Raw genomic sequence first — 27555 nt, 5'->3', positions numbered from 1 at the left:
CCAACAACAACCACAGCTTCTCCCACTACAACCACAGCTGCATCTACAACTACAACAGATGCTCCAACAACAACCAAAGCTGCTCCGACTACTACCACAGCTGCTCCCACTACAACCATAGCTGCACCTACAACTACAACAGAGGCTCCAACAACAACCACAGCTTCTGCCACTACAACCACAGTTGCCCCTACAACTACAACAGAGGCTTCAACAACAACCACAGCTGCTCCCACTACAACCACAGCTGCCCCAACAACCACTACAGAGGCTCCAACAACAACAACAGCTGTTCCCACTACAACCACAGCTGCACCTACAACTACCACAGAGGCTCCAACTACTATCACAGCTGCTCCCACTACAACAACAGCTGCCCCAACAAGTACTACAGAGGCTCCAACAACAACCACAGCTGCTCCGACTACTACCACAGCTGCTCCCACTACAACCACAGCTGCACCTACAACTTCAACAGAGGCTCCAACAACAACCATAGCTTCTGACATTACAATCACAGCTGCCCCTACAACTACAACAGAGTCTCCAACAACAACCACAGCTTCTGCCACTATAACCACAGCTGAACCTACAACTACCACAGAGGCTCCATCAACTACCACAGACGCTCCAACAACAACCACAGCTGCTCGCACTACAACCACAGCTGCACCTACAACTTCAACAGAGGCTCCAACAACAACCACAGCTTCTGCCATTACAACCACAGCTTCTCCCACTACTACCACAGCTGCTTCCACGACAACCACAGCTGCCACTACAACCACAGCTGACTCTACAACTACAACAGAGGCTCCAACAACAACCATAGCTGTTCCCACTAAAACCACAGCTGCCCCTACAACCACAACAGAGGCTCCAACAACAACCACAGCTGCTTCCACTACAACCACAGCTGCCCCAACAACCACTACAGAGGCTCCAACAACAACAACAGCTGTTCCCACTACAACCACAGCTGCACCTACATCTACCACAGAGGCTCCAACAACAACCACAGCTTCTCCCACTACAACCACAGCAGCCCCTACAACCACAACAGAGGCTCCAACAACAACCACAGCTGCTTCCACTACAACCACAGCTGCCCCAACAACCACTACAGAGGCTCCAACAACAACAACAGCTGTTCCCACTACAACCACAGCTGCACCTACATCTACCACAGAGGCTCCAACAACAACCACAGCTTCTCCCACTACAACCACAGCAGCCCCTACAACCACAACAGAGGCTCCAACAACAACCACAGCTGCTTCCACTACAACCACAGCTGCCCCAACAACCACTACAGAGGCTCCAACAACAACAACAGCTGTTCCCACTACAACCACAGCTGCACCTACATCTACCACAGAGGCTCCAACAACAACCACAGCTTCTCCCACTACAACCACAGCAGCCCCTACAACCAAAACAGAGGCTCCAACAACAACCACAGCTTCTCCCACTACAACCACAGCTTCTCCCACTACTACCACAGCTGCTTCCACGACAACCACAGCTGCCACTACAACCACAGCTGACTCTACAACTACAACAGAGGCTCCAACAACTACCACAGCTGTTCCCACTAAAACCACAGCTGCCCCTACAACCACAACAGAGGCTCAAACAACAACCACAGCTGCTTCCACTACAACCACAGCTGCCCCAACAACCACTACAGAGGCTCCAACAACAACAACAGCTGTTCCCACTACAACCACAGCTGCACCTACATCTACCACAGAGGCTCCAAGTACTACCACAGCTGCTCCCACTACAACAACAGCTGCCCCAACAACTACTACAGAGGCTCCAACAACAACCACAGCTGCTCCCACTACAACCACAGCTGCCCCTACAACCACAACAGAGGCTCCAACAACAACCACAGCTGCTTCCACTACAACCACAGCTGCCCCGACAACCACTACAGAGGCTCCAACAACAACAACAGCTGTTCCCACTACAACCACAGCTGCACCTACATCTAACACAGAGGCTCCAACTACTACCACAGCTGCTCCCACTACAACAACAGCTGCCCCAACAACTACTACAGAGGCTCCAACAACAACCACAGCTGCTCCCACTACAACCACAGCTGCATCTACAACTACAACAGATGCTCCAACAACAACCAAAGCTGCTCCGACTACTACCACAGCTGCTCCCATTACAACCACAGCTGAACCTACAACTACAACAGTGGCTCCATCAACTACCACAGAAGCTCCAACAACAACCACAGCAGCTCCCACTACAACCACAGCTACACCTACAACTACCACAGAGGCTCCAACAACTACCACCGACGCTCCAACAACTACAACAGCCGCTCCTACTACAACCACAGCTGCACCTACAACTACAACAGAGGCTCAAACAACAAACACAGCTTCTCCCACTAAAACCACAGCTGCTCCCACTACAACAACAGCTGCCCCAACAACTACTACAGAGGCTCCAACAACAACCACAGCTGCTCCCACTACAACCACAGCTGCACCTACAACTACAACAGAGGCTCTAACAACAACCACAGCTTCTGCCATTACAGCCACAGCTGCCCCTACAACTACAACAGAGGCTCCAACAACAACCACAGCTTCTGCCACTATAAGCACAGCTGAACCTACAACTACCACAGAGGCTCCATCAACTACCACAGAGGCTCCAACAACAACCACAGCTGCTCCGACTACTACCACAGCTGCTCGCACTACAACCACAGCTGCACCTACAACTTCAACAGAGGCTCCAACAACAACCACAGCTTCTGCCATTACAACCACAGCTTCTCCCACTACTACCACAGCTGCTTCCACGACAACCACAGCTGCCACTACAACCACAGCTGACTCTACAACTACAACAGAGGCTCCAACAACAACCACAGCTGTTCCCACTAAAACCACAGCTGCCCCTACAACCACAACAGAGGCTCCAACAACAACCACAGCTGCTTCCACTACAACCACAGCTGCCCCAACAACCACTACAGAGGCTCCAACAACAACAACAGCTGTTCCCACTACAACCACAGCTGCACCTACATCTACCACAGAGGCTCCAACTACTACCACAGCTGCTCCCACTACAACAACAGCTGCCCCAACAACTACTACAGAGGCTCCAACAACAACCACAGCTGCTCACACTACAACCACAGCTGCACCTACAACTACAACAGAGGCTCCAACAACAACCACAGCTTCTCCCACTACAACCACAGCAGCCCCTACAACCAAAACAGAGGCTCCAACAACAACCACAGCTTCTCCCACTACAACCACAGCTTCTCCCACTACTACCACAGCTGCTTCCATGACAACCACAGCTGCCACTACAACCACAGCTGACTCTACAACTACAACAGAGGCTCCAACAACAACCACAGCTGTTCCCACTAAAACCACAGCTGCCCCTACAACCACAACAGAGGCTCCAACAACAACCACAGCTGCTTCCACTACAACCACAGCTGCCCCAACAACCACTACAGAGGCTCCAACAACAACAACAGCTGTTCCCACTACAACCACAGCTGCACCTACATCTACCACAGAGACTCCAACAACAACAACAGCTGCTCACACTACAGCCACAGCTGCCCCAACAACCACTACAGAGGCTCCAACAACAACAACAGCTGTTCCCACTACAACCACAGCTGCACCTACATCTACCACAGAGGCTCCAACTACTACCACAGCTGCTCCCACTACAACAACAGCTGCCCCAACAAGTACTACAGAGGCTCCAACAACAACCACAGCTGCTCCCACTACAACCACAGCTGCACCTACAACTACAACAGAGGCTCCAACAACAACCACAGCTTCTGCCACTATAAGCACAGCTGAACCTACAACTACCACAGAGGCTCCATCAACTACCACAGACGCTCCAAAAACAACCACAGCTTCTGCCATTACAACCACAGCTGCACCTACAACTAGCACAGAGGCTCCAAAAACAGCCGCTCCTACTTCAACCACAGCTGCCCCTTCAACTACAATAGAGGCTCCAACAACAACCACAGCTGTTCCCACTAAAACCACAGCTGCCCCTACAACCACAACAGAGGCTCCAACAACAACAACAGCTGCTCCCACTACAACAACAGCTGCCCCAACAACTACTACAGAGGCTCCAACAACTACAACAGCTGCACCCACTACAACCACAGCTGCACCTACATCTACCACAGAGGCTCCAACTACTACCACAGCTTCTGCCATTACAAACACAGCTGCCCCTACAACTACCACAGAGGCTCCAACAACAACCACAGCTGCACCTACAACTACAACAGCTGCTCCCACTACAACCACAGCTGCACCTACAACTACAACAGATGCACCCACTACAACCACAGCTGCACCTAAAGCTACCACAGAGGCTCCAACAACAACCACAGCTTCACCCACTACAACCACAGCTGTTCCTACAACTACAACAGCTGCACCCACTACAACCACAGCTGCACCTACAACTACCACAGAGGCTCCAACAACAACCACAGCTTCTCCCACTACAACCACAGCTGCACCTACAACTACAACAGAGGCTCCAACAACAACCACAGCTTCTGCCACTACAACCACAGCTGCCCCTACAACTACCATAGAGGCTCCAACAACTACCACAGAATCTCCAACAACAACCACAGCTTCTCCAACTACAACCACAGCTGCTCCAACAACTACCACAGAGGCTCCGACAACTACCACAGACGCTCCAACAACAACCACAGCTTCTCCCACTACAACCACAGCTGCCCCTACAACTAGCACAGCGACTCCAAAAACAACAACAGCAGCTCCTACTACAACCACAGCTACACCTACAACTCCAACAGAGGCTCCAACAACAGCCACAGCTTATCCCACTACAACCACAGCTGCTCCCACTACAGCAGCAGCTGCCCTAACAACTACTACAGAGGCCCCAACAACAACAACAGCCGCTCCTACTACAACCACAGCTGCCCCTATAACAATCACAGAGGCTCAAACAACAACCACAGCTGCACTTACAACTACAACAGCTGCACCCACTACAACCACAGCTGCACTTACAACTACCACAGAGGCTCCAACAACAACCACAGCTTCTCCCACTACAACCACAGTTGCACCTACAACGACAACAGAGGCTCCAACAACAACCACAGCTTCTGCCACTACAACCACAGCCGCTCCCACTACAACCACAGCTGCCCCTATAACTATCACAGAGGCTCAAACAACAACCACAGCTGCACCTACAACTACAACAGCTGCACCCACTACAACCACAGCTGCACCTACAACCACCACAGAGGCTCCAACAAGAACCACAGCTTCTCCCACTACAACCACAGCTGCTCCAACAACTACCACAGAGGCTCCTACAACTACCTCAGATACTCCAACAACAACCACAGATTCTCCCACTACAACCACAGCTGCCCCTATAACTATCACAGAGGCTCAAACAACAACCACAGCTTCTCCCACTACAACCACAGCTTCTCCTACTACAACCACAGCTGCCCCCACAACTACCACAGAGGCTCCAACAACAACCACAGCTGCTACTGTAATAACTACAGTGTCTTCAACAACAATCCCAGCTCCTCAAACTACAAATTCTCCCACCATTTCAACCACCACAGGTATTACCACAATGAGAAGTTCATTAATATGAATCAGAACATCAGCACCTGTCACTGTATCTTTGCTGCAGCTTACTTTTCCCCAAAAAAGCAATGTCATGTAGATACTTTGCAAGAAGTTGGTCACTGAATTAAAATGTGTATTTAAACAAAAAAAAAATTTTCACAGAACTGCCATCGTCTACCACACTTGCTTCTTCTCCAATCATCACAAGTTTGACATCATCCGCCATTGAAACCACTTCTGACAGCACTATGGCAAGAGAAAGACCCAAATTTGCGGTCACTTTATTATTTTCCACAACCTCTCAGTTTTCCCTCCCAATAATTAAAATCCCAAATAATTTGTTTACAATTCATAAAAGAGTTCATGTATATATGATGTGTCTTACTGTGTGTATATATATGTGTATATATTCACCCAGAAAGTATACATGTATATACGAACAGAATATACGAAATATACTTCAAATTAAAATTAGATACTTATTTTTAAAGAAACTCACCATGATGTAATGTTTTCTAACGAAAATCGGTTGCCATGTTAACTACAATTGACAGTTATTTGGCCCTGTTTCTCAAATCTCACACTTTTCTTTTACCTTTAGTATATTGCAGCTGGCCATACAAAGTATGTACTGTTGCATTAAGTATGCATGCAATTTGGACAAAACCCTCCATAATAATATCGCGCCTTGAATTTTGACAGCCTTGCTCATACATCTCTCAACGTCTCAAAATGTTGTTGAAAGAAGGGTGTCGGCAAAACATGTTTTACTTGGAGATACAAAACTATGCGTAGCTAACCATCCTGTTGGGAGGACAACCAGCAGAGCGCTGCTACTGTGTTAGATGAATTCTCTGTCAGAAGGCAGGCTGGAAGGAGGCACGAAAATGTAAAAGAGTTGACTTGGTGTATTAGCACGAGCTACTCGGATCACACCATCAGTTCATGACAAAATGATTAGCTTGAGTGAAGACTCTGTTTCTCACGACGTGCTTAAATACAGTAGCTGGACACGTTCAAACATAGAATGCACAGAATCGCTCCTTACTGGTTCTCAGAGATCAGTACACTGATACAGTAGAACGGACAACAGGGGAACCAGTCGTTACTCATGTAAGCCCCTATTTGTGCATGTTTTCCCCCTGCTGTCTCCTCAAAGTCTGGGCCCGAGTGTGTTCCGTCTCTATATTCGCTCTCAGTGGGGCCTCGCTGCATGACCTCTTGACCTCACGAAGACCCAAGCTTCATGTACACAGAAAATCTGCATATCATACTGTTACTTTGGCGTGTATGTAGTTCGGTTAATGTGACGTATCTTACACTGCGCGTGTTTTGGGTCAGAATAGCAAGAAAAGCATGCTGCCTTATATACTTTAAAATACGACCAGATGCAGAAGGACATCCTGTTTTTTTTTCCATCCACTCTGACAAAATCTACTTTGAGTGAAACGTCTTCAAAGAGTCACATTTTTGCAAGGATTCTACATTTAATGTAAGGATGAATTACAATGTTTATGTTTATGTCATGTTTATTCCAAGTCTAATGTGCCCTAACCAGATTGTGTATTGAAGGAGATTATTCCCTCAACAGAGGCAAAGCCTAGTCTTTGAAAGGTTTTCTTGGAATCAGGCTTGATCACAAAATACTAAATACAACGTTTGAATGATATGCATGCATTAAAAGTAAACATGAAGGCATTATTTGAACTCATACATGTTAAACATATGGTGATCAAATTCTGTTCATTCAACAACTAATCTATCCAATCTTCTCTTGTCTTTTCCAGATAACTAGTTCACCAACTGTCAGTCAGGCATCTACAACATTTTCATATACAACTGACACATCTTTAACAATGGCATCAACCATAGCTACTGCCCGCACCACCATGGCAATCTCAACTCCAACCGTCACACTAAATACACTTGCAACAACCCCAACTTCTCTACCACATTCAACTACATCCACAACCAAAACAGCTATCCCTGCAACACAAACTTCTAGCACTACCAGATTAACCACGACTAGCACAGTTGCATCGACAGACCCCCCTCAACAAAATGAGGGTTACCTCTTTCTGAGGATGCGTTTGGTGCGGGTTTTCATAGTTGAATACAACAATCCAAAGTCGTCGCAATATCAAGAACTGGCTGCCAATGTCACAGCTGAGGTAATGTTCATCTAAAATCTGTCATTTCAATTCAATAGGAAAATCATTTGACATATATTTTTCAATAATTCATGTTTTCATATGTTCTTTGTGCGATAATCCTTTCATTTTTTTCCTCATATTTTTTAGCTGAATCGGGGATACAGGAAGTGGTACCCTTTCACTTTCCTGAGATGCATAATTATTGGATTTTGGTAAGTGATCCGTGACAAGAGATTTAGGTTTATGTTGGCTCTGTCAATGTATTCATGCTCTATTGCTTGAGTATAAACAATCCATTTATGAATCTCTACTTTTCAGGCCTGGGTCAGTGGGTGTCACAGCCAACTTGATATTCCAGAATGAGAGTGTAGTTCCGAACGTCACCAGTGCAGCAGACTCTTTAAAAACGTCTTTAAATGAATCCCTGGTTTTCCTGAATGTTATCACTGGCAGTATTGTTGCAGGTTTGTAATGATTATAATCTAAATAATTCCATAATGTTCAGATATGTCAAAAACTCAGTTAAATGTTTTGCAAGAAACAATGTTTTTCTTCTTTCCCACAATAGCTGAACCAAATGCCTCCAGTACTGTAACTCCTACAACTGTGGAGGCAACTAATTCCACAGTAGCACCTACAACCACAAGGACAGCTGCAAGTACCAGTACAACAACGCAAACAACTCAAACTGCCACAGCACTCACCACCACCAGCGGTGCAATGGCAAGGAGCAGACCTGTATATATGGTCACTTTTCTACTCACTTTAGTCAATTTTCTGTACATTTTGATGTAGATCTTTTCTGACTTTTTTGGGATTTCCTTCAAATCAAATTGCAGAACTGCAAAAACGTGTAAGAATTCTAATGAATTAGGACAAGAAAATAACGTACTTTTGAAAGGCATTCCTGTAAATAAAGAAATGTGTGTAACCAAATCAAAAATGCAATGCTACAAAACATGAAACAAGTAGGACATGAAAAATAGATTGTCATGAAAAAAAATGAAAACATTATTTGATTAAACAATTATATATACACAAATGTAAACACTAGAATTGCTGTAATGCTAATAACTTTAAATAATCTTTATAATTATTCATATTTATAATGTATTTATACTTGCTTTTGATGTATGAACCTTTTTGAAATGTTTGAAATGTTTGAAATATCGAATGAAAAATCGAAATAATGATTTAGCATAGTCAATTTATCAACATCAACTTTCTTAATTAATATTTATCATATATTATTTTCTTTAATATTTATTTAATTTAACTGGAAAACAGCATTCAGCCAGAAAAAATATAACTTTCATGTACTTTCTCGAAATGGCTTGTGGGTGGCAATCTGTGAGACCTGAAGCCATCAAACAAAGAAGGTAAAGAGATGTAAAAAGTATGAGATTGTAGAAGAAGTTATGAGGAGACTGGTCCAGTGGGTTTTTAATTAAAATGTAAATACTTAGCTACCCAATTAGCTACTATAAGGTTACCCATAACATCTATGTTGTATATTGATGTCCACGGTTGTACACATTTTAAAATGAAATAAACAATAAAAGTCACTATTTTAAAAGTAGTCGTGTCATTGAAGAGGTTTCCGACATTTTGTCAACTAATATATTTGTAATTTTTTCACATAAATCCCAATTGGGAACACAATGAAACTAAAAAGACGTAAGTCAGAGGAACAGTTTGTTGTGGCTATAGTGAAGCAGCTAAAAATTACAAATACAGATAAACTAAACATAGAAGTATTTGTTGATTAATTTTATAGTCAAAGGAATTCAGTGTAAAACAATGTCTCTTCTATTTCCTTTCAAGATTTCTGTTATGACAACAACCAAACAGGCTCAAACAACCACAGTGGCTACCACAACTACTACTGCACCTAAAACTACAACAGAGGCTCAAATAATAACCAAAGATGAACCTACAACTACCACAGCTGCTCCCACTACAACCACAGCTGCACCTAAAACCGCAACAGATGCTCCAACAACAACTACAGCTTCTCCCACTACAAAATCAGCTGCCCTTATAACCGCAACAGAGGCTCCAACAACAACAACAGCCGCTACAACAACAACCACAGCTTCTCCCACTACAACCACAGCTGCCCCTACAACGAACACAGAGGCTCCAACAACAACCACAGCTTCTCCCACTACAACCACAGCTGCCCCTACAACGAGCACAGAGGCTCCAACAACAACCACAACTTCTCCCACTAGAACCACAGCTGCCCCTACAACGAGCACAGAGGCTCCAACAACAACCACAGCTTCTCCCACGACAACCACAGCTGGACCTACAACTACCACAGAGGCTCCAACGACAACAACAGCCACTCCTACAACGAGCACAGAGGCTCCAACAACAACCACAGCTTCTCCCACTTCAACCACAGCTGGCCCTACAACTACCACAGTGGCTCCAACAACCACAACAGCCATTCCTACAACTAGCACAGAGGCTCCAACAACAACAACGGCTGCTCCTATTTCAACCACAGCTGGCCCTACAACTACCACAGAGGCTCCAACAACAACAACAGCTGCTCCCACTGCAACCACAGCTGCAAATACAACAACAACAGAGGCTCCAACAACAACAGCCGCTCCCACTACAACCCCAGCTGCACCTATAACCGCAACAGAGGCTCCAACAACAACCACAGCTTCTCCCACTACAACCACAGCTGCACCTACAACTACCACAGAGGCTCCAACAACAACAACAGTCACTCCTACAACTAGCACAGAGGCTCCAACAACAACCACAGCTGGCCCTACAACTACCACAGAAGCTCCAACAACAACAACAGCCGCTCCAACAACAACCCCAGCTTCTCCCACCACAACCACAGTTGCACCTACAACTACAACAGAGGCTCCAACAACAACCACAGCTTCTGCCACTACAACCACAGCAGCCCCTACAACCAAAACAGAGGCTCCAACAACAACCACAGCTTCTCCCACTACAACCACAGCTTCTCCCACTACTACCACAGCTGCTCCCACTACAACAACAGCTTCCCTAACAACTACTACAGAGGCTCCAACAACAACAACAGCCGCTCCCACTACAACAGCTGCACCCACTACAACCACAGCTCTTCCCACTACAACCACAGTGTCTCCCACTACAGAAACAGCTGCCCCAACAACTACTATAGAGACTCCAACAACAACAACAGCCACTCCTACAACTACCACAGAGGTTCCAACAACAACAACAGCTGCCCCAACAACTACTACAGAGGCTCCTACAACAACCACAGCTTCTCTCACTACAACCACAGCTGCCCCTACAACTACGACAGAAACTCCAACAACAACCACAGCTTCTCCCACTACAACTACAGCTGCACTTACAACTACCACAGAGGGTCCAACAACAACAACAGCTGCCCCAACTACAGAGGCTCCAACAACAACAACAGACACTCCTACAAGTACCACAGAGGTTCCAACAACAACTGCCCCAACAACTACGACAGACGCTCCAACAACAACCACAGCTTCTCCCACTACAACCACAGCTGTCCCTACAACGAGAACAGAGGCTCCAACAACAACCACAGCTTCTCCGACTACAACCACAGCTGCCCCTACAACGAGCACAGAGGCTCCAACAACAACCACAGCTTCTCCCACTAGAACCACAGCTGCCCCTACAACGAGCACAGAGGCTCCAACAACAACCACAGCTTCTCCCACTACAACCACAGCTGGACCTACAACTACCACAGAGGCTCCAACAACAACAAAAGCCACTCCTACAACGAGCACAGAGGCTCCAACAACAACCACAGCTTCTCCCACTTCAACCACAGCTGGCCCAACAACTACCACAGAGGCTCCAACAACCACAACAGCCACTCCTACAACAACCACAGCTGCCCCTACAACGAGCACAGAGGCTCCAACAACAACCACAGCTTCTCCCACTACAACCACAGCTGCCCCTACAACGAGCACAGAGGCTCCAACAACAACCACAGCTTCTCCCACTACAACCACAGCTGTCCCTACAACGAGCACAGAGGCTCCAACAACAACCACAGCTTCTCCCACTACAACCACAGCTGGCCCTACACCTACCATAGAGGCTCCAACAACAACAACAGCCACTCCTACAACTACCACAGAGGCTCCAAAAACCACAACAGCCACTCCTACAACTAGCACAGAGGCTCCAACAACAACCACAGCTTCTCCCACTACAACAACAGCTGGCCCTACAACTACCACAGAGACTCCAACAACAACAACAGCCACTCCTACGACTACCACAGAGGTTCCAACAACGACAAAAGGTGCTCCCACTACAACATCAGCTGCACCTATAACCTCAACAGATGCTCCAACAACAACCACAGCTTCTCCTACTACAACCACAGCTGTCCCTACAACTACCACAGAGGCTCCAACAACAACCACAGCTTCTCCTACTACAACCACAGCTGTCCCTACAACTACCACAGAGGCACCAACAACAACAACAACAGCCGCTACAACAAAAACCACAGCTTCTCCTACTACAACCACAGCTGGCCCTACAACTACCACAGAGGCTCCAACAACAACAACAGCCACTCCTACAACTAGCACAGAGGCTCCAACAACAACCACAGCTTCTCCCACTACAACCACAGCTGCACCTACAACTACCACAGAGACTCCAACAACATCAACAGCTGCCCCAACTACAGAGGCTCCAACAACAACAACAGACACTCCTACAACTACCACAGAGGTTACAACAACAACAACAGCTGCCCCAACAACTAGGACAGACACTCCAACAACAACCACAGCTTCTCCCACTACAACCACAGCTGGCCCTACAACTATAACAGAGGCTCCAACAACAACAACAGCCACTCCTACAACGAACATAGAGGCTCCAACAACAACCACGGCTTCTCCCACTTCAACCACAGCTGGCCCTACAACTACCACAGAGGCTCCAAAAACCACAACAGCCACTCCTACGACTACCACAGAGGTTCCAACAACGACAAAAGGGTCTCCCACTACAACATCAGCTGCACCTATAACCGCAACAGATGCTCCAACAACAACCACAGCTTCTCCCACTACAACCACAGCTGTCCCTACAACTACCACAGAGGCTCCAACAACAACAACAGCCACTCCTACAACTAGCACAGAGGCTCCAACAACAACCACAGCTTCTCCCACTTCAACCACAGCTGGCCCTACAACTACCACAGAGGCTCCAACAACCACAACAGCCATTCCTACAACTAGCACAGAGGCTCCAACAACAACAACAGCCACTCCTACAACTACCACAGAGGTTCCAACAACAACAACAGCTGCCCCAACAACTGCGACACACGCTCCAACAACAACCACAGCTTCTCCCACTACAACCACAGCTGCCCCTACAACGAGCACAGAGGCTCCAACAACAACCACAGCTTCTCCCACTACAACCACAGCTGGCCCTACAACTACCACAGAGGCTCCAACAACCACAACAGCCACTCCTACGACTACCACAGAGGTTCCAACAACGACAAAAGGGTCTCCCACTACAACATCAGCTGCACCTATAACCGCAACAGAGGCTCCAACAACAACAACAGCCACTCCTACAACTACCACAGAGGTTCCAACAACAACAACAGCTGCCCCAACAACTACGACAGACGCTCCAACAACAACCACAGCTTCTCCCAATACAACCACAGCTGCCCCTACAACGAGCACAGAGGCTCCAACAACAACCACAGCTTCTCCCACTACAACCACAGCTGCCCCTACAACGAGCACAGAGGCTCCAACAACAACCACAGCTTCTCCCACTAAAACCATAGCTGGCCCTACAACTACCACAGAGGCTCCAACAACCACAACAGCCACTCCTACAACTAGCACAGAGGCTCCAACAACAACAACATCCACTCCCACTACAACCCCAGCTGCCCCTACAACTACCACAGACGCTCCGACAACAACCACAGCTTCTCCCACTACAAACACAGCTGCCCCTACAACGAGCACAGAGGCTCCAACAACCACAACAGCCACTCCTACAACTAGCACAGAGGCTCCAACAACAACAACATCCACTCCCACTACAACCCCAGCTGCCCCTACAACTACCACAGACGCTCCAACAACAACCACAGCTTCTCCCACTACAACCACAGCTGCCCCTACAACGAGCACAGAGGCTCCAACAACAACCACAGCTTCTCCCACTACAACCACAACTGGCCCTACAACTACCAAAGAGGTTCCAACAACAACAACAGCTGCCCCAACAACTACGACAGACGCTCCAACAACAACCACAGCTGCTCCCACTACAACCACAGCTGCCCCTACAACGAGCACAGAGGCTCCAACAGCAACCACAGCTTCTCCGACTACAACCACAGCTGCCCCTACAACGAGCACAGAGGCTCCAACAACAACCACAGCTTCTCCCACTACAACCACAGCTGCCCCTACAACGAGCACAGAGGCTCCAACAACAACCACAGCTTCTCCCACTACAACCACAGCTGGCCCTACAACTACCACAGAGGCTCCAACAACAACAACAGCCACTCCTACAACGAACACAGAGGCTCCAACAACAACCACGGCTTCTCCCACTTCAACCACAGCTGGCCCTACAACTACCACAGAGGCTCCGACAACAACCACAGCTTCTTCCACTACAAACACAGCTGCCCCTACAACGAGCACAGAGGCTCCAACAACAACCACAGCTTCTCCCACTACAACCACAGCTGGCCCTACAACTACCACAGAGGCTCCAACAACAACAACAGCTGCCCCTGCAACTACTACAGAGGCTCCAACAACAACAACATCCGCTCCCACTACAACCCCAGCTGCCCCTACAACTGCCACAGATGCTCCGACAACAACCACAGCTTCTCCCACTACAACCACAGCTGGCCCTACAACTACCACAGAGGGTCCAATAACGACAACAGTCACTCCTACAACTACCACAGAGGTTCCAACAACAACAACAGCTGCTCCCACTACAACCACAGCTGCACCTACAACTACAACAGGTGGTCCCACTACAACATCAGCTGCACCTATAACCGCAAGAGAGGCTCCAACAACAACCACAGCTTCTCCTACTACAACCACAGCTGGCCCTACAACTACCACAGAGGCTCCAACAACAACAACAGCCACTCCTACAACGAACACAGAGGCTCCAACAACAACCACAGCTTCTCCCACTTCAACCACAGCTGGCCCTACAACTACCACAGAGGCTCCGACAACAACCACAGCTTCTCCCACTACAAACACAGCTGCCCCTACAACGAGCACAGAGGCTCCAACAACAACCACAGCTTCTCCCACTACAACCACAGCTGGCCCTACAACTACCACAGAGGCTCCAACAACAACAACAGCTGCCCCAACAACTACTACAGAGGCTCCAACAACAACAACATCCACTCCCACTACAACCCCAGCTGCCCCTACAACTACCACAGACGCTCCGACAACAACCACAGCTGGCCCTACAACTACCACAGAGGGTCCAATAACGACAACAGTCACTCCTACAACTAACACAGAGGCTCCAACAACAACCACAGCTTCTTCCACTACAACCCCAGCTGCCCCTACAACTACCACAGACGCTCCAACAACAACCACAGCTTCTCCCACTACAAACACAGCTGCCCCTACAACGAGCACAGAGGCTCCAACAACAAACACAGCTTCTCCCACTACAACCACAGCTGGCCTTACAACTACCACAGAGACTCCAACAACAACAACAGCCACTCCTACAACTAGCACAGAGGCTCCAACAACGACAACATCCACTCCCACTACAACCCCAGCTGCCCCTACAACTACCACAGACGCTCCAACAACAACCACAGCTTCTCCCACTACAAACACAGCTGGCCCTACAACTACCACGGAGGCTCCAACAACCACAACAGCCATTCCTACTACTAGCACAGAAGCTTCAACAACAACAACAGCCACTCCTACAACTACCAAAGAGGTTCCAACAACAACAACAGCTGCCCCAACAACTACGATAGACGCTCCAACAACAACCAAAGCTGCTCCCACTACAACCACAGCTGGCCCCACAACTACCACAGAGGGTCCAATAACGACAACAGTCACTCCTACAACTAACACAGAGGCTCCAACAACAACCACAGCTTCTTCCACTACAACCCCAGCTGCCCCTACAACTACCACAGACGCTCCAACAACAACCACAGCTTCTCCCACTACAACCACAGCTGGCCTTACAACTACCACAGAGACTCCAACAACAACAACAGCCACTCCTACAACTACCACAGAGGTTCCAACAACAACAACAGCTGCTCCCACTACAACATCAGCTGCACCTATAACCGCAAGAGAGGCTCCAACAACAACCACAGCTTCTCCTACTACAACCACAGCTGGCCCTACAACTACCACAGAGGCTCCAACAACAACAACAGCCACTCCTACAACGAACACAGAGGCTCCAACAACAACCACAGCTTCTCCCACTACAAACACAGCTGGTCCTACAACTACCACGGAGGCTCCAACAACCACAACAGCCATTCCTACAACTAGCACAGAAGCTTCAACAACAACAACAGCCACTCCTACAACTACCAAAGAGGTTCCAACAACAACAACAGCTGCCCCAACAACTACGACAGACGCTCCAACAACAACCACAGCTGCTCCCACTACAACCACAGCTGCCCCTACAACGAGCACAGAGGCTCCAACAACAACCACAGCTTCTCCGACTACAACCACAGCTGCCCCTACAACGAGCACAGAGGCTCCAACAACAACCACAGCTTCTCCCACTACAACCACAGCTGCCCCTACAACGAGTACAGAGGCTCCAAAAACAACCACAGCTTCTCCCACTACAACCACAGCTGGCCCTACAACTACCACAGAGGCTCCAATAACAACAACAGCCACTCCTACAATGAACACAGAGGCTCCAACAACAACCACAGCTTCTCCCACTTCAACCACAGCTGGCCCTACAACTACCACAGAGGCTCCGACAACAACCACAGCTTCTCCCACTACAACCACAGCTGCCCCTACAACGAGCACAGAGGCTCCAACAACAACCACAGCTTCTCCCACTACAACCACAGCTGGCCCTACAACTACCACAGAGGCTCCAACAACAACAACAGCTGCCCCAACAACTACTACAGAGGCTCCAACAACAACGACATCCGCTCCCACTACAACCCCAGCTGCCCCTACAACTACCACAGACGCTCCGACAACAACCACAGCTTCTCCCACTACAACCACAGCTGGCCCTACAACTACCACAGAGGGTCCAATAACGACAACAGCCACTCCTACAACTAACACAGAGGCTCCAACAACAACCACAGCTTCTTCCACTACAACCCCAGCTGCCCCTACAACTACCACAGACGCTCCAACAACAACCACAGCTTCTCCTACTACAACCACAGCTGGCCCTACAACTACCACAGAGGCTCCAACAACAACAGCCACACCTACAACTACCACAGAGGTTCCGAAAACGACAACAGCTTCTCCCACTACAACCACAGCTGCACCTACAACTACCACAGAGGCTCCAACAACAACAACAGCCGCTACAACAACAACCACAACTTCTCCCACTACAAGCACAGCTGCACCTACAACTACCACAGAGGCTCCAACAACAACAACAGTCACTCCTACAACTAGCACAGAGGCTCCAACAACATCCACAGCTTCTCCCACTATAACCACAGCTGGTCCTGCAACTACCACAGAGGTTCCAACAACGACAACAGCTGCTCCCACTACAACCATAGTTGCACCTACAACTACAACAGGTGCTCCCACTACAACCACAGCTGCACCTATAACAGCAACAGAGGCTCCAACAACAACGGCTGCTCCACTTACAACGACATCTGCACCTACAACTACCACAGAGGCTCCATCAACAACAACGGCTGCTCCTATTACAACCACAGCTGGCCCTACAACTACCACAGAGGCTCCAACAACAACAACAGCTGCTCACACTACAACCACAGCTGCACCTACAACTACCACAGAGGCTCCAACAACAACAACAGTCACTCCTACAACTAGCACAGAGGCTCCAACAACATCCACAGCTTCTCCCACTACAACCACAGCTGGTCCTACAACTACCACAGAGGTTCCAACAACGACAACAGCTGCTCCCACTACAACCACAGCTGCACCTATAACAGCAACAGAGGCTCCAACAACAACGGCTGCTCCCATTACAACCACATCTGCACCTACAACTACCACAGAAGCTCCATCAACAACAACGGCTGCTCATATTACAACCACAGCTGGCACTACAACTACCACAGAGGCTCCAACAACAACCACAGCTTCTCCCACTTCAACCACAGCTGGCCCTACAACTACCACAGAGGCTCAAACAACCACAACAGCCATTCCTACAACTAGCACAGAGGTTCCAACAACAACAACAACTGCCTTAACAACTACGACACACGCTCCAACAACAACCACAGCTTCTCCCACTACAACCACAGCTGCCCCTACAACGAGCACAGAGGCTCCAACCACAACCACAGCTTCTCCCACTTCAACCACAGCTGGCCCTACAACTACCACAGAGGCTCCAACAACAACAACAGCCACTCCTACAACGAACACAGAGGCTCCAACAACAACCACAGCTTCTCCCACTTCAACCACAGCTGGCCCTACAACTACCACAGAGGCTCCAACAACCACAACAGCTATTCCTACAACTAGCACAGAGGCTCCAACAACAACAACAGCCACTCCAACAACTACCACAGAGGTTCCAACAACAACAACAGCTGCCCCAACAACTACGACAGACGCTCCAACAACAACCACAGCTTCTCCGACTACAACCACAGCTGCCCCTACAACGAGCACAGATGCTCCAACAACAACCACAGCTTCTCCCACTACAACCACAGCTGCCCCTACAACGAGCACAGAGGCTCCAACAACAACCACAGCTTCTCCCACTACAACCACAGCTGGCCCTACAACTACCACAGTGGCTCCAACAACAACAACAGCCACTCCTACAACGAACACAGAGGCTCCAACAACAACGACACCTTCTCCCACTTCAACCACAGCTGCCCCTACAACGAGCACAGAGGCTCCAACAACCACAACAGCCACTCCTACAACTAGCACAGAGGCTCCAACAACAACAACATCCACTCCCACTACAACCCCAGCTGCCCCTACAACTACCACAGACGCTCCGACAACAACCACAGCTTCTCCCACTACAAACACAGCTGCCCCTACAACGAGCACAGAGGCTCCAGAAACAACTACAGCTTCTCCCACTACAACCACAGCTGGCCCTACAACTACCACAGAGGCTCCAACAACCACAACATCCATTCCTACAACTAGCACAGAGGCTTCAACAACAACAACAGCCACTCCTACAACTACCACAGAGGTTCCAACAACAACAACAGCTGCCCCAACAACTACGACAGACGCTCCAACAACAACCACAGCTTCTCCCACTACAACCACAGCTGCCCCTACAACGAGCACAGAGGCTCCAACAACAACCACAGCTTCTCCGACTACAACCACAGCTGCCCCTACAACGAGCACAGAGGCTCCAACAACAACCACAGCTTCTCCCACTACAACCACAGCTGCCCCTACAACGAGCACAGAGGCTCCAACAACAACCACAGCTTCTCCCACTACAACCACAGCTGGCCCTACAACTACCACTGAGGCTCCAACAACAACAACAGCCATTCCTACAGCGAACATAGAGGCTCCAACAACAACCACACCTTCTCCCACTTCAACCACAGCTGGCCCTACAACTACCACAGAGGCTCCGACAACAACCACAGCTTCTCCCACTACAAACACAGCTGCCCCTACAACGAGCACAGAGGCTCCAACAACAACCACAGCTTCTCCCACTACAACCACAGCTGGCCCTACAACTACCACAGAGGGTCCAACAACAACAACAGCTTCCCCAACAACTACTACAGAGGCTCCAACAACAACAACATCCGCTCCCACTACAACCCCAGCTGCCCCTACAACTACCACAGACGCTCCGACAACAACCACAGCTTCTCCCACTACAAACACAGCTGCCCCTACAATGAGCACAGAGGCTCCAACAACAACCACAGCTTCTCCCACTACAACCACAGCTGGCCCTACAACTACCACAGAGGCTCCAACAACAACAACAACAGCCACTCCTACAACTAGCACAGAGGCTCCAACAACAACCACAGCTTCTCCCACTACAACCCCAGCTGGCCCTACAACTACCACAGAGACTCCAACAACAACAGCCACTCCTACAACTACCACAGAGGTTCCAACAACGACAACAGGTGCTCCCACTACAACATCAGCTGCACCTACAACCGCAGCAGATGCTCCAACAACAACCACAGCTTCTCCCACTACAACCACAGCTGGCCCTACAACTACCACAGAGGGTCCAATAACAACAACAGTCACTCCTACAACTAACACAGAGGCTCCAACAACAACCACAGCTTCTTCCACTACAACCCCAGCTGCCCCTACAACTACCACAGACGCTCCAACAACAACCACAGCTTCTCCCACTACAAACACAGCTGCCCCTACAACGAGCACAGAGGCTCCAACAACAACCACAGCTTCTCCCACTACAACCACAGCTGGCCTTACAACTACCACAGAGACTCCAACAACAACAACAGCCACTCCTACAACTACCACAGAGGTTCCAACAACGACAACAGCTGCTCCCACTACAACCACAGCTGCACCTACAACTACAACAGGTGCTCCCACTACAACATCAGCTGCACCTATAACCGCAACAGAGGCTCCAACAACAACCACAGCTTCTCCTACTACAACCACAGCTGGCCCTACAACTACCACAGAGGCTCCAACAACAACATCAGCCACTCCTACAACTAGCACAGAGGCTCCAACAACAACCACAGCTTCTCCCACTACAACCACAGCTGGCCCTACAACTACCACAGAGGCTCCAACAACAACAGCCACACCTACAACTACCACAGAGGTTCCAACAACGACAACAGCTTCTCCCACTACAACCACAGCTGCACCTACAACTACCACAGCGGCTCCAACAACAACAACAGCCGCTACAACAACAACCACAACTTCTCCCACTACAACCACAGCTGCACCTACAACTACCACAGAGGCTCCAACAACAACAACAGTCACTCCTAAAACTAGCACAGAGGCTCCAACAACATCCACAGCTTCTCCCACTATAACCACAGCTGGTCCTACAACTACCACAGAGGTTCCAACAACGACAACAGCTGCTCCCACTACAACCATAGTTGCACCTACAACTACAACAGGTGCTCCCACTACAACCACAGCTGCACCTATAACAGCAACAGAGGCTCCAACAACAACGGCTGCTCCACTTACAACAACATCTGCACCTACAACTACCACAGAGGCTCCATCAACAACAACGGCTGCTCCTATTACAACCACAGCTGGCCCTACAACTACCACAGAGGCTCCAACAACAACAACAGCTGCTAACACTACAACCACAGCTGCACCTACAACTACCAAAGAGGCTACAACAACAACAACAGCCGCTACAACAACAACCACAACTTCTCCCACTACAACCACAGCTGCACCTACAACTACCACAGAGGCTCCAACAACAACAACAGTCACTCCTACAACTAGCAGAGAGGCTCCAACAACATCCACAGCTTCTCCCACTACAACCACAGCTGGTCCTACAACTACCACAGAGGTTCCAACAACGACAACAGCTGCTCCCAATACAACCACAGCTGCACCTATAACAGCAACAGAGGCTCCATCAACAACAACGGCTGCTCATATTACAACCACAGCTGGCACTACAACTACCACAGAGGCTCCAACAACAACCACAGCTTCTCCCACTTCAACCACAGCTGGCCCTACAACTACCACAGAGGCTCCAACAACCACAACAGCCATTCCTACAACTAGCACAGAGGCTCCAACAACAACAACAGCCACTCCTACAACTATCACAGAGGTTCCAACAACAACAACAACTGCCCCAACAACTACGACACACGCTCCAACAACAACCACAGCTTCTCCCACTACAACCACAGCTGGCCCTACAACTACCACAGAGGCTCCAACAACAACAACAGCCACTCCTACAACGAACACAGAGGCTCCAACAACAACCACAGCTTCTCCCACTTCAACCACAGCTGGCCCTATAGCTACCACAGAGGCTCCAACAACCACAACAGCTATTCCTACAACTAGCACAGAGGCTCCAACAACAGCAACAGCCACTCCAACAACTACCACAGAGGTTCCAACAACAACAACAGCTGCCCCAACAACTACCACAGAGGGTCCAAAAACATCAACAGCTGCCCCAACTACAGAGGCTCCAACAACAACAACAGCCACTCCTACAACTACCACAGAGGTTCCAACAACAACAACAGCTGCCCCAACAACTACGACAGACGCTCCAACAACAACCACAGCTTCTCCCAATACAACCACAGCTGCCCCTACAACGAGCACAGAGGCTCCAACAACAACTACAGCTTCTCCCACTACAACCACAGCTGGCCCTACAACTACCACAGAGGCTCCAACAACCACAACAGCCATTCCTACAACTAGCACAGAGGCTTCAACAACAACAACAGCCACTCCTACAACTACCACAGAGGTTCCAACAACAACAACAGCTGCCCCAACAACTACGACAGACGCTCCAACAACAACCACAGCTTCTCCCACTACAACCACAGCTGCCCCTACAACGAGCACAGAGGCTCCAACAACAACCACAGCTTCTCCGACTACAACCACAGCTGCCCCTACAACGAGCACAGAGGCTCCAACAACAACCACAGCTTCTCCCACTACAACCACAGCTGCCCCTACAACGAGCACAGAGGCTCCAACGACAACCACAGCTTCTCCCACTACAACCACAGCTGGCCCTACAACTACCACTGAGGCTCCAACAACAACAACAGCCATTCCTACAGCGAACATAGAGGCTCCAACAACAACCACACCTTCTCCCACTTCAACCACAGCTGGCCCTACAACTACCACAGAGGCTCCGACAACAACCACAGCTTCTCCCACTACAAACACAGCTGCCCCTACAACGAGCACAGAGGCTCCAACAACAACCACAGCTTCTCCCACTACAACCACAGCTGGCCCTACAACTACCACAGAGGCTCCAACAACAACAACAGCTGCCCCAACAACTACTACAGAGGCTCCAACAACAACAACATCCGCTCCCACTACAACCCCAGCTGCCCCTACAACTACCACAGACGCTCCGACAACAACCACAGCTTCTCCCACTACAAACACAGCTGCCCCTAAAACGAGCACAGAGGCTCCAACAACAACCACAGCTTCTCCCACTACAACCACAGCTGGCCCTACAACTACCAATGAGGCTCCAACAACAACAACAACAGCCACTCCTACAACTAGCACAGAGGCTCCAACAACAACCACAGCTTCTCCCACTACAACCCCAGCTGGCCCTACAACTACCACAGAGACTCCAACAACAACAACAGCCACTCCTACAACTACCACAGAGGTTCCAACAACGACAACAGGTGCTCCCACTACAACATCAGCTGCACCTACAACCGCAGCAGATGCTCCAACAACAACCACAGCTTCTCCCACTACAACCACAGCTGGCCCTACAACTACCACAGAGGGTCCAATAACAACAACAGTCACTCCTACAACTAACACAGAGGCTCCAACAACAACCACAGCTTCTTCCACTACAACCCCAGCTGCCCCTACAACTACCACAGACGCTCCAACAACAACCACAGCTTCTCCCACTACAAACACAGCTGCCCCTACAACGAGCACAGAGGCTCCAACAACAACCACAGCTTCTCCCACTACAACCACAGCTGGCCTTACAACTACCACAGAGACTCCAACAACAACAACAGCCACTCCTACAACTACCACAGAGGTTCCAACAACGACAACAGCTTCTCCCACTACAACCACAGCTGCCCCTACAACGAGCACAGAGGCTCCAACCACAACCACAGCTTCTCCCACTTCAACCACAGCTGGCCCTACAACTACCACAGAGGCTCCAACAACAACAACAGCCACTCCTACAACGAACACAGAGGCTCCAACAACAACCACAGCTTCTCCCACTTCAACCACAGCTGGCCCTACAACTACCACAGAGGCTCCAACAACCACAACAGCTATTCCTACAACTAGCACAGAGGCTCCAACAACAACAACAGCCACTCCAACAACTACCACAGAGGTTCCAACAACAACAACAGCTGCCCCAACAACTACGACAGACGCTCCAACAACAACCACAGCTTCTCCGACTACAACCACAGCTGCCCCTACAACGAGCACAGATGCTCCAACAACAACCACAGCTTCTCCCACTACAACCACAGCTGCCCCTACAACGAGCACAGAGGCTCCAACAACAACCACAGCTTCTCCCACTACAACCACAGCTGGCCCTACAACTACCACAGAGGCTCCAACAACAACAACAGCCACTCCTACAACGAACACAGAGGCTCCAACAACAACGACACCTTCTCCCACTTCAACCACAGCTGCCCCTACAACGAGCACAGAGGCTCCAACAACCACAACAGCCACTCCTACAACTAGCACAGAGGCTCCAACAACAACAACATCCACTCCCACTACAACCCCAGCTGCCCCTACAACTACCACAGACGCTCCGACAACAACCACAGCTTCTCCCACTACAAACACAGCTGCCCCTACAACGAGCACAGAGGCTCCAGAAACAACTACAGCTTCTCCCACTACAACCACAGCTGGCCCTACAACTACCACAGAGGCTCCAACAACCACAACATCCATTCCTACAACTAGCACAGAGGCTTCAACAACAACAACAGCCACTCCTACAACTACCACAGAGGTTCCAACAACAACAACAGCTGCCCCAACAACTACGACAGACGCTCCAACAACAACCACAGCTTCTCCCACTACAACCACAGCTGCCCCTACAACGAGCACAGAGGCTCCAACAACAACCACAGCTTCTCCGACTACAACCACAGCTGCCCCTACAACGAGCACAGAGGCTCCAACAACAACCACAGCTTCTCCCACTACAACCACAGCTGCCCCTACAACGAGCACAGAGGCTCCAACAACAACCACAGCTTCTCCCACTACAACCACAGCTGGCCCTACAACTACCACTGAGGCTCCAACAACAACAACAGCCATTCCTACAGCGAACATAGAGGCTCCAACAACAACCACACCTTCTCCCACTTCAACCACAGCTGGCCCTACAACTACCACAGAGGCTCCGACAACAACCACAGCTTCTCCCACTACAAACACAGCTGCCCCTACAACGAGCACAGAGGCTCCAACAACAACCACAGCTTCTCCCACTACAACCACAGCTGGCCCTACAACTACCACAGAGGGTCCAACAACAACAACAGCTTCCCCAACAACTACTACAGAGGCTCCAACAACAACAACATCCGCTCCCACTACAACCCCAGCTGCCCCTACAACTACCACAGACGCTCCGACAACAACCACAGCTTCTCCCACTACAAACACAGCTGCCCCTACAATGAGCACAGAGGCTCCAACAACAACCACAGCTTCTCCCACTACAACCACAGCTGGCCCTACAACTACCACAGAGGCTCCAACAACAACAACAACAGCCACTCCTACAACTAGCACAGAGGCTCCAACAACAACCACAGCTTCTCCCACTACAACCCCAGCTGGCCCTACAACTACCACAGAGACTCCAACAACAACAACAGCCACTCCTACAACTACCACAGAGGTTCCAACAACGACAACAGGTGCTCCCACTACAACATCAGCTGCACCTACAACCGCAGCAGATGCTCCAACAACAACCACAGCTTCTCCCACTACAACCACAGCTGGCCCTACAACTACCACAGAGGGTCCAATAACAACAACAGTCACTCCTACAACTAACACAGAGGCTCCAACAACAACCACAGCTTCTTCCACTACAACCCCAGCTGCCCCTACAACTACCACAGACGCTCCAACAACAACCACAGCTTCTCCCACTACAAACACAGCTGCCCCTACAACGAGCACAGAGGCTCCAACAACAACCACAGCTTCTCCCACTACAACCACAGCTGGCCTTACAACTACCACAGAGACTCCAACAACAACAACAGCCACTCCTACAACTACCACAGAGGTTCCAACAACGACAACAGCTGCTCCCACTACAACCACAGCTGCACCTACAACTACAACAGGTGCTCCCACTACAACATCAGCTGCACCTATAACCGCAACAGAGGCTCCAACAACAACCACAGCTTCTCCTACTACAACCACAGCTGGCCCTACAACTACCACAGAGGCTCCAACAAAAACATCAGCCACTCCTACAACTAGCACAGAGGCTCCAACAACAACCACAGCTTCTCCCACTACAACCACAGCTGGCCCTACAACTACCACAGAGGCTCCAACAACAACAGCCACACCTACAACTACCACAGAGGTTCCAACAACGACAACAGCTTCTCCCACTACAACCACAGCTGCACCTACAACTACCACAGCGGCTCCAACAACAACAACAGCCGCTACAACAACAACCACAACTTCTCCCACTACAACCACAGCTGCACCTACAACTACCACAGAGGCTCCAACAACAACAACAGTCACTCCTAAAACTAGCACAGAGGCTCCAACAACATCCACAGCTTCTCCCACTATAACCACAGCTGGTCCTACAACTACCACAGAGGTTCCAACAACGACAACAGCTGCTCCCACTACAACCATAGTTGCACCTACAACTACAACAGGTGCTCCCACTACAACCACAGCTGCACCTATAACAGCAACAGAGGCTCCAACAACAACGGCTGCTCCACTTACAACAACATCTGCACCTACAACTACCACAGAGGCTCCATCAACAACAACGGCTGCTCCTATTACAACCACAGCTGGCCCTACAACTACCACAGAGGCTCCAACAACAACAACAGCTGCTAACACTACAACCACAGCTGCACCTACAACTACCAAAGAGGCTACAACAACAACAACAGCCGCTACAACAACAACCACAACTTCTCCCACTACAACCACAGCTGCACCTACAACTACCACAGAGGCTCCAACAACAACAACAGTCACTCCTACAACTAGCACAGAGGCTCCAACAACATCCACAGCTTCTCCCACTACAACCACAGCTGGTCCTACAACTACCACAGAGGTTCCAACAACGACAACAGCTGCTCCCAATACAACCACAGCTGCACCTATAACAGCAACAGAGGCTCCATCAACAACAACGGCTGCTCATATTACAACCACAGCTGGCACTACAACTACCACAGAGGCTCCAACAACAACCACAGCTTCTCCCACTTCAACCACAGCTGGCCCTACAACTACCACAGAGGCTCCAACAACCACAACAGCCATTCCTACAACTAGCACAGAGGCTCCAACAACAACAACAGCCACTCCTACAACTATCACAGAGGTTCCAACAACAACAACAACTGCCCCAACAAC

General features: G+C 49.5%; 12 protein-coding genes across 12 annotated transcripts; all 12 read left to right on the top strand.

Moving 5' to 3' along the window:
- Positions 1-177: 177 nt before the first annotated feature.
- LOC136956228 (uncharacterized) lies at positions 178-702 on the top strand (the record flags this gene model as incomplete). Its single annotated transcript, XM_067250107.1, has 1 exon — positions 178-702. A coding segment is annotated over one exon (525 nt), but the record flags the coding sequence as incomplete, so codon positions are not given.
- Positions 703-1182: 480 nt separating this feature from the next.
- LOC136956227 (salivary glue protein Sgs-3-like) lies at positions 1183-1707 on the top strand (the record flags this gene model as incomplete). Its single annotated transcript, XM_067250106.1, has 1 exon — positions 1183-1707. A coding segment is annotated over one exon (525 nt), but the record flags the coding sequence as incomplete, so codon positions are not given.
- Positions 1708-3093: 1386 nt separating this feature from the next.
- On the top strand, positions 3094-7600 carry LOC136956284 (probable maltase-glucoamylase 2; the record flags this gene model as incomplete). Its single annotated transcript, XM_067250176.1, has 4 exons — positions 3094-3891; positions 4803-5668; positions 5838-5926; positions 7463-7600. Coding segments are annotated over 3 exons (1731 nt in total), but the record flags the coding sequence as incomplete, so codon positions are not given.
- A 1889-nt stretch (positions 7601-9489) lies between these two features.
- Positions 9490-12040, top strand: LOC136956283 (uncharacterized; the record flags this gene model as incomplete). Its single annotated transcript, XM_067250175.1, has 3 exons — positions 9490-9505; positions 10467-11113; positions 11258-12040. Coding segments are annotated over exons 1-3 (1446 nt in total), but the record flags the coding sequence as incomplete, so codon positions are not given.
- A 465-nt stretch (positions 12041-12505) lies between these two features.
- On the top strand, positions 12506-14933 carry LOC136956282 (uncharacterized; the record flags this gene model as incomplete). The annotated part of the gene is made up of 3 exons (XM_067250174.1): positions 12506-13285; positions 13370-13996; positions 14838-14933. Coding segments are annotated over 3 exons (1503 nt in total), but the record flags the coding sequence as incomplete, so codon positions are not given.
- Positions 14934-15250: 317 nt separating this feature from the next.
- Positions 15251-16111, top strand: LOC136956225 (uncharacterized; the record flags this gene model as incomplete). Its single annotated transcript, XM_067250105.1, has 1 exon — positions 15251-16111. A coding segment is annotated over one exon (861 nt), but the record flags the coding sequence as incomplete, so codon positions are not given.
- A 399-nt stretch (positions 16112-16510) lies between these two features.
- On the top strand, positions 16511-17365 carry LOC136956281 (uncharacterized; the record flags this gene model as incomplete). Its single annotated transcript, XM_067250173.1, has 1 exon — positions 16511-17365. A coding segment is annotated over one exon (855 nt), but the record flags the coding sequence as incomplete, so codon positions are not given.
- Positions 17366-18367: 1002 nt separating this feature from the next.
- Positions 18368-18832, top strand: LOC136956385 (threonine-rich protein-like; the record flags this gene model as incomplete). Its single annotated transcript, XM_067250286.1, has 1 exon — positions 18368-18832. A coding segment is annotated over one exon (465 nt), but the record flags the coding sequence as incomplete, so codon positions are not given.
- Positions 18833-18895: 63 nt separating this feature from the next.
- LOC136956607 (integumentary mucin A.1-like) lies at positions 18896-19399 on the top strand (the record flags this gene model as incomplete). The annotated part of the gene is made up of 1 exon (XM_067250532.1): positions 18896-19399. A coding segment is annotated over one exon (504 nt), but the record flags the coding sequence as incomplete, so codon positions are not given.
- Positions 19400-20179: 780 nt separating this feature from the next.
- Positions 20180-22525, top strand: LOC136956383 (mucin-2-like; the record flags this gene model as incomplete). The annotated part of the gene is made up of 2 exons (XM_067250285.1): positions 20180-21272; positions 21669-22525. Coding segments are annotated over 2 exons (1950 nt in total), but the record flags the coding sequence as incomplete, so codon positions are not given.
- Positions 22526-22663: 138 nt separating this feature from the next.
- Positions 22664-23734, top strand: LOC136956602 (integumentary mucin C.1-like; the record flags this gene model as incomplete). Its single annotated transcript, XM_067250527.1, has 1 exon — positions 22664-23734. A coding segment is annotated over one exon (1071 nt), but the record flags the coding sequence as incomplete, so codon positions are not given.
- A 1227-nt stretch (positions 23735-24961) lies between these two features.
- On the top strand, positions 24962-27133 carry LOC136956382 (uncharacterized; the record flags this gene model as incomplete). Its single annotated transcript, XM_067250284.1, has 2 exons — positions 24962-25849; positions 26513-27133. Coding segments are annotated over 2 exons (1509 nt in total), but the record flags the coding sequence as incomplete, so codon positions are not given.
- Between the last annotated feature and the right edge of the window lie 422 nt (positions 27134-27555).

This window comes from Osmerus mordax, chromosome 14 (assembly GCF_038355195.1).
Source record: "Osmerus mordax isolate fOsmMor3 chromosome 14, fOsmMor3.pri, whole genome shotgun sequence".
NCBI classification, from domain to species: Eukaryota; Metazoa; Chordata; class Actinopteri; order Osmeriformes; family Osmeridae; genus Osmerus; species Osmerus mordax.
Note: the sequence above shows the minus strand (reverse complement) of the source record. Positions and strands in the feature narration are given on the sequence as shown.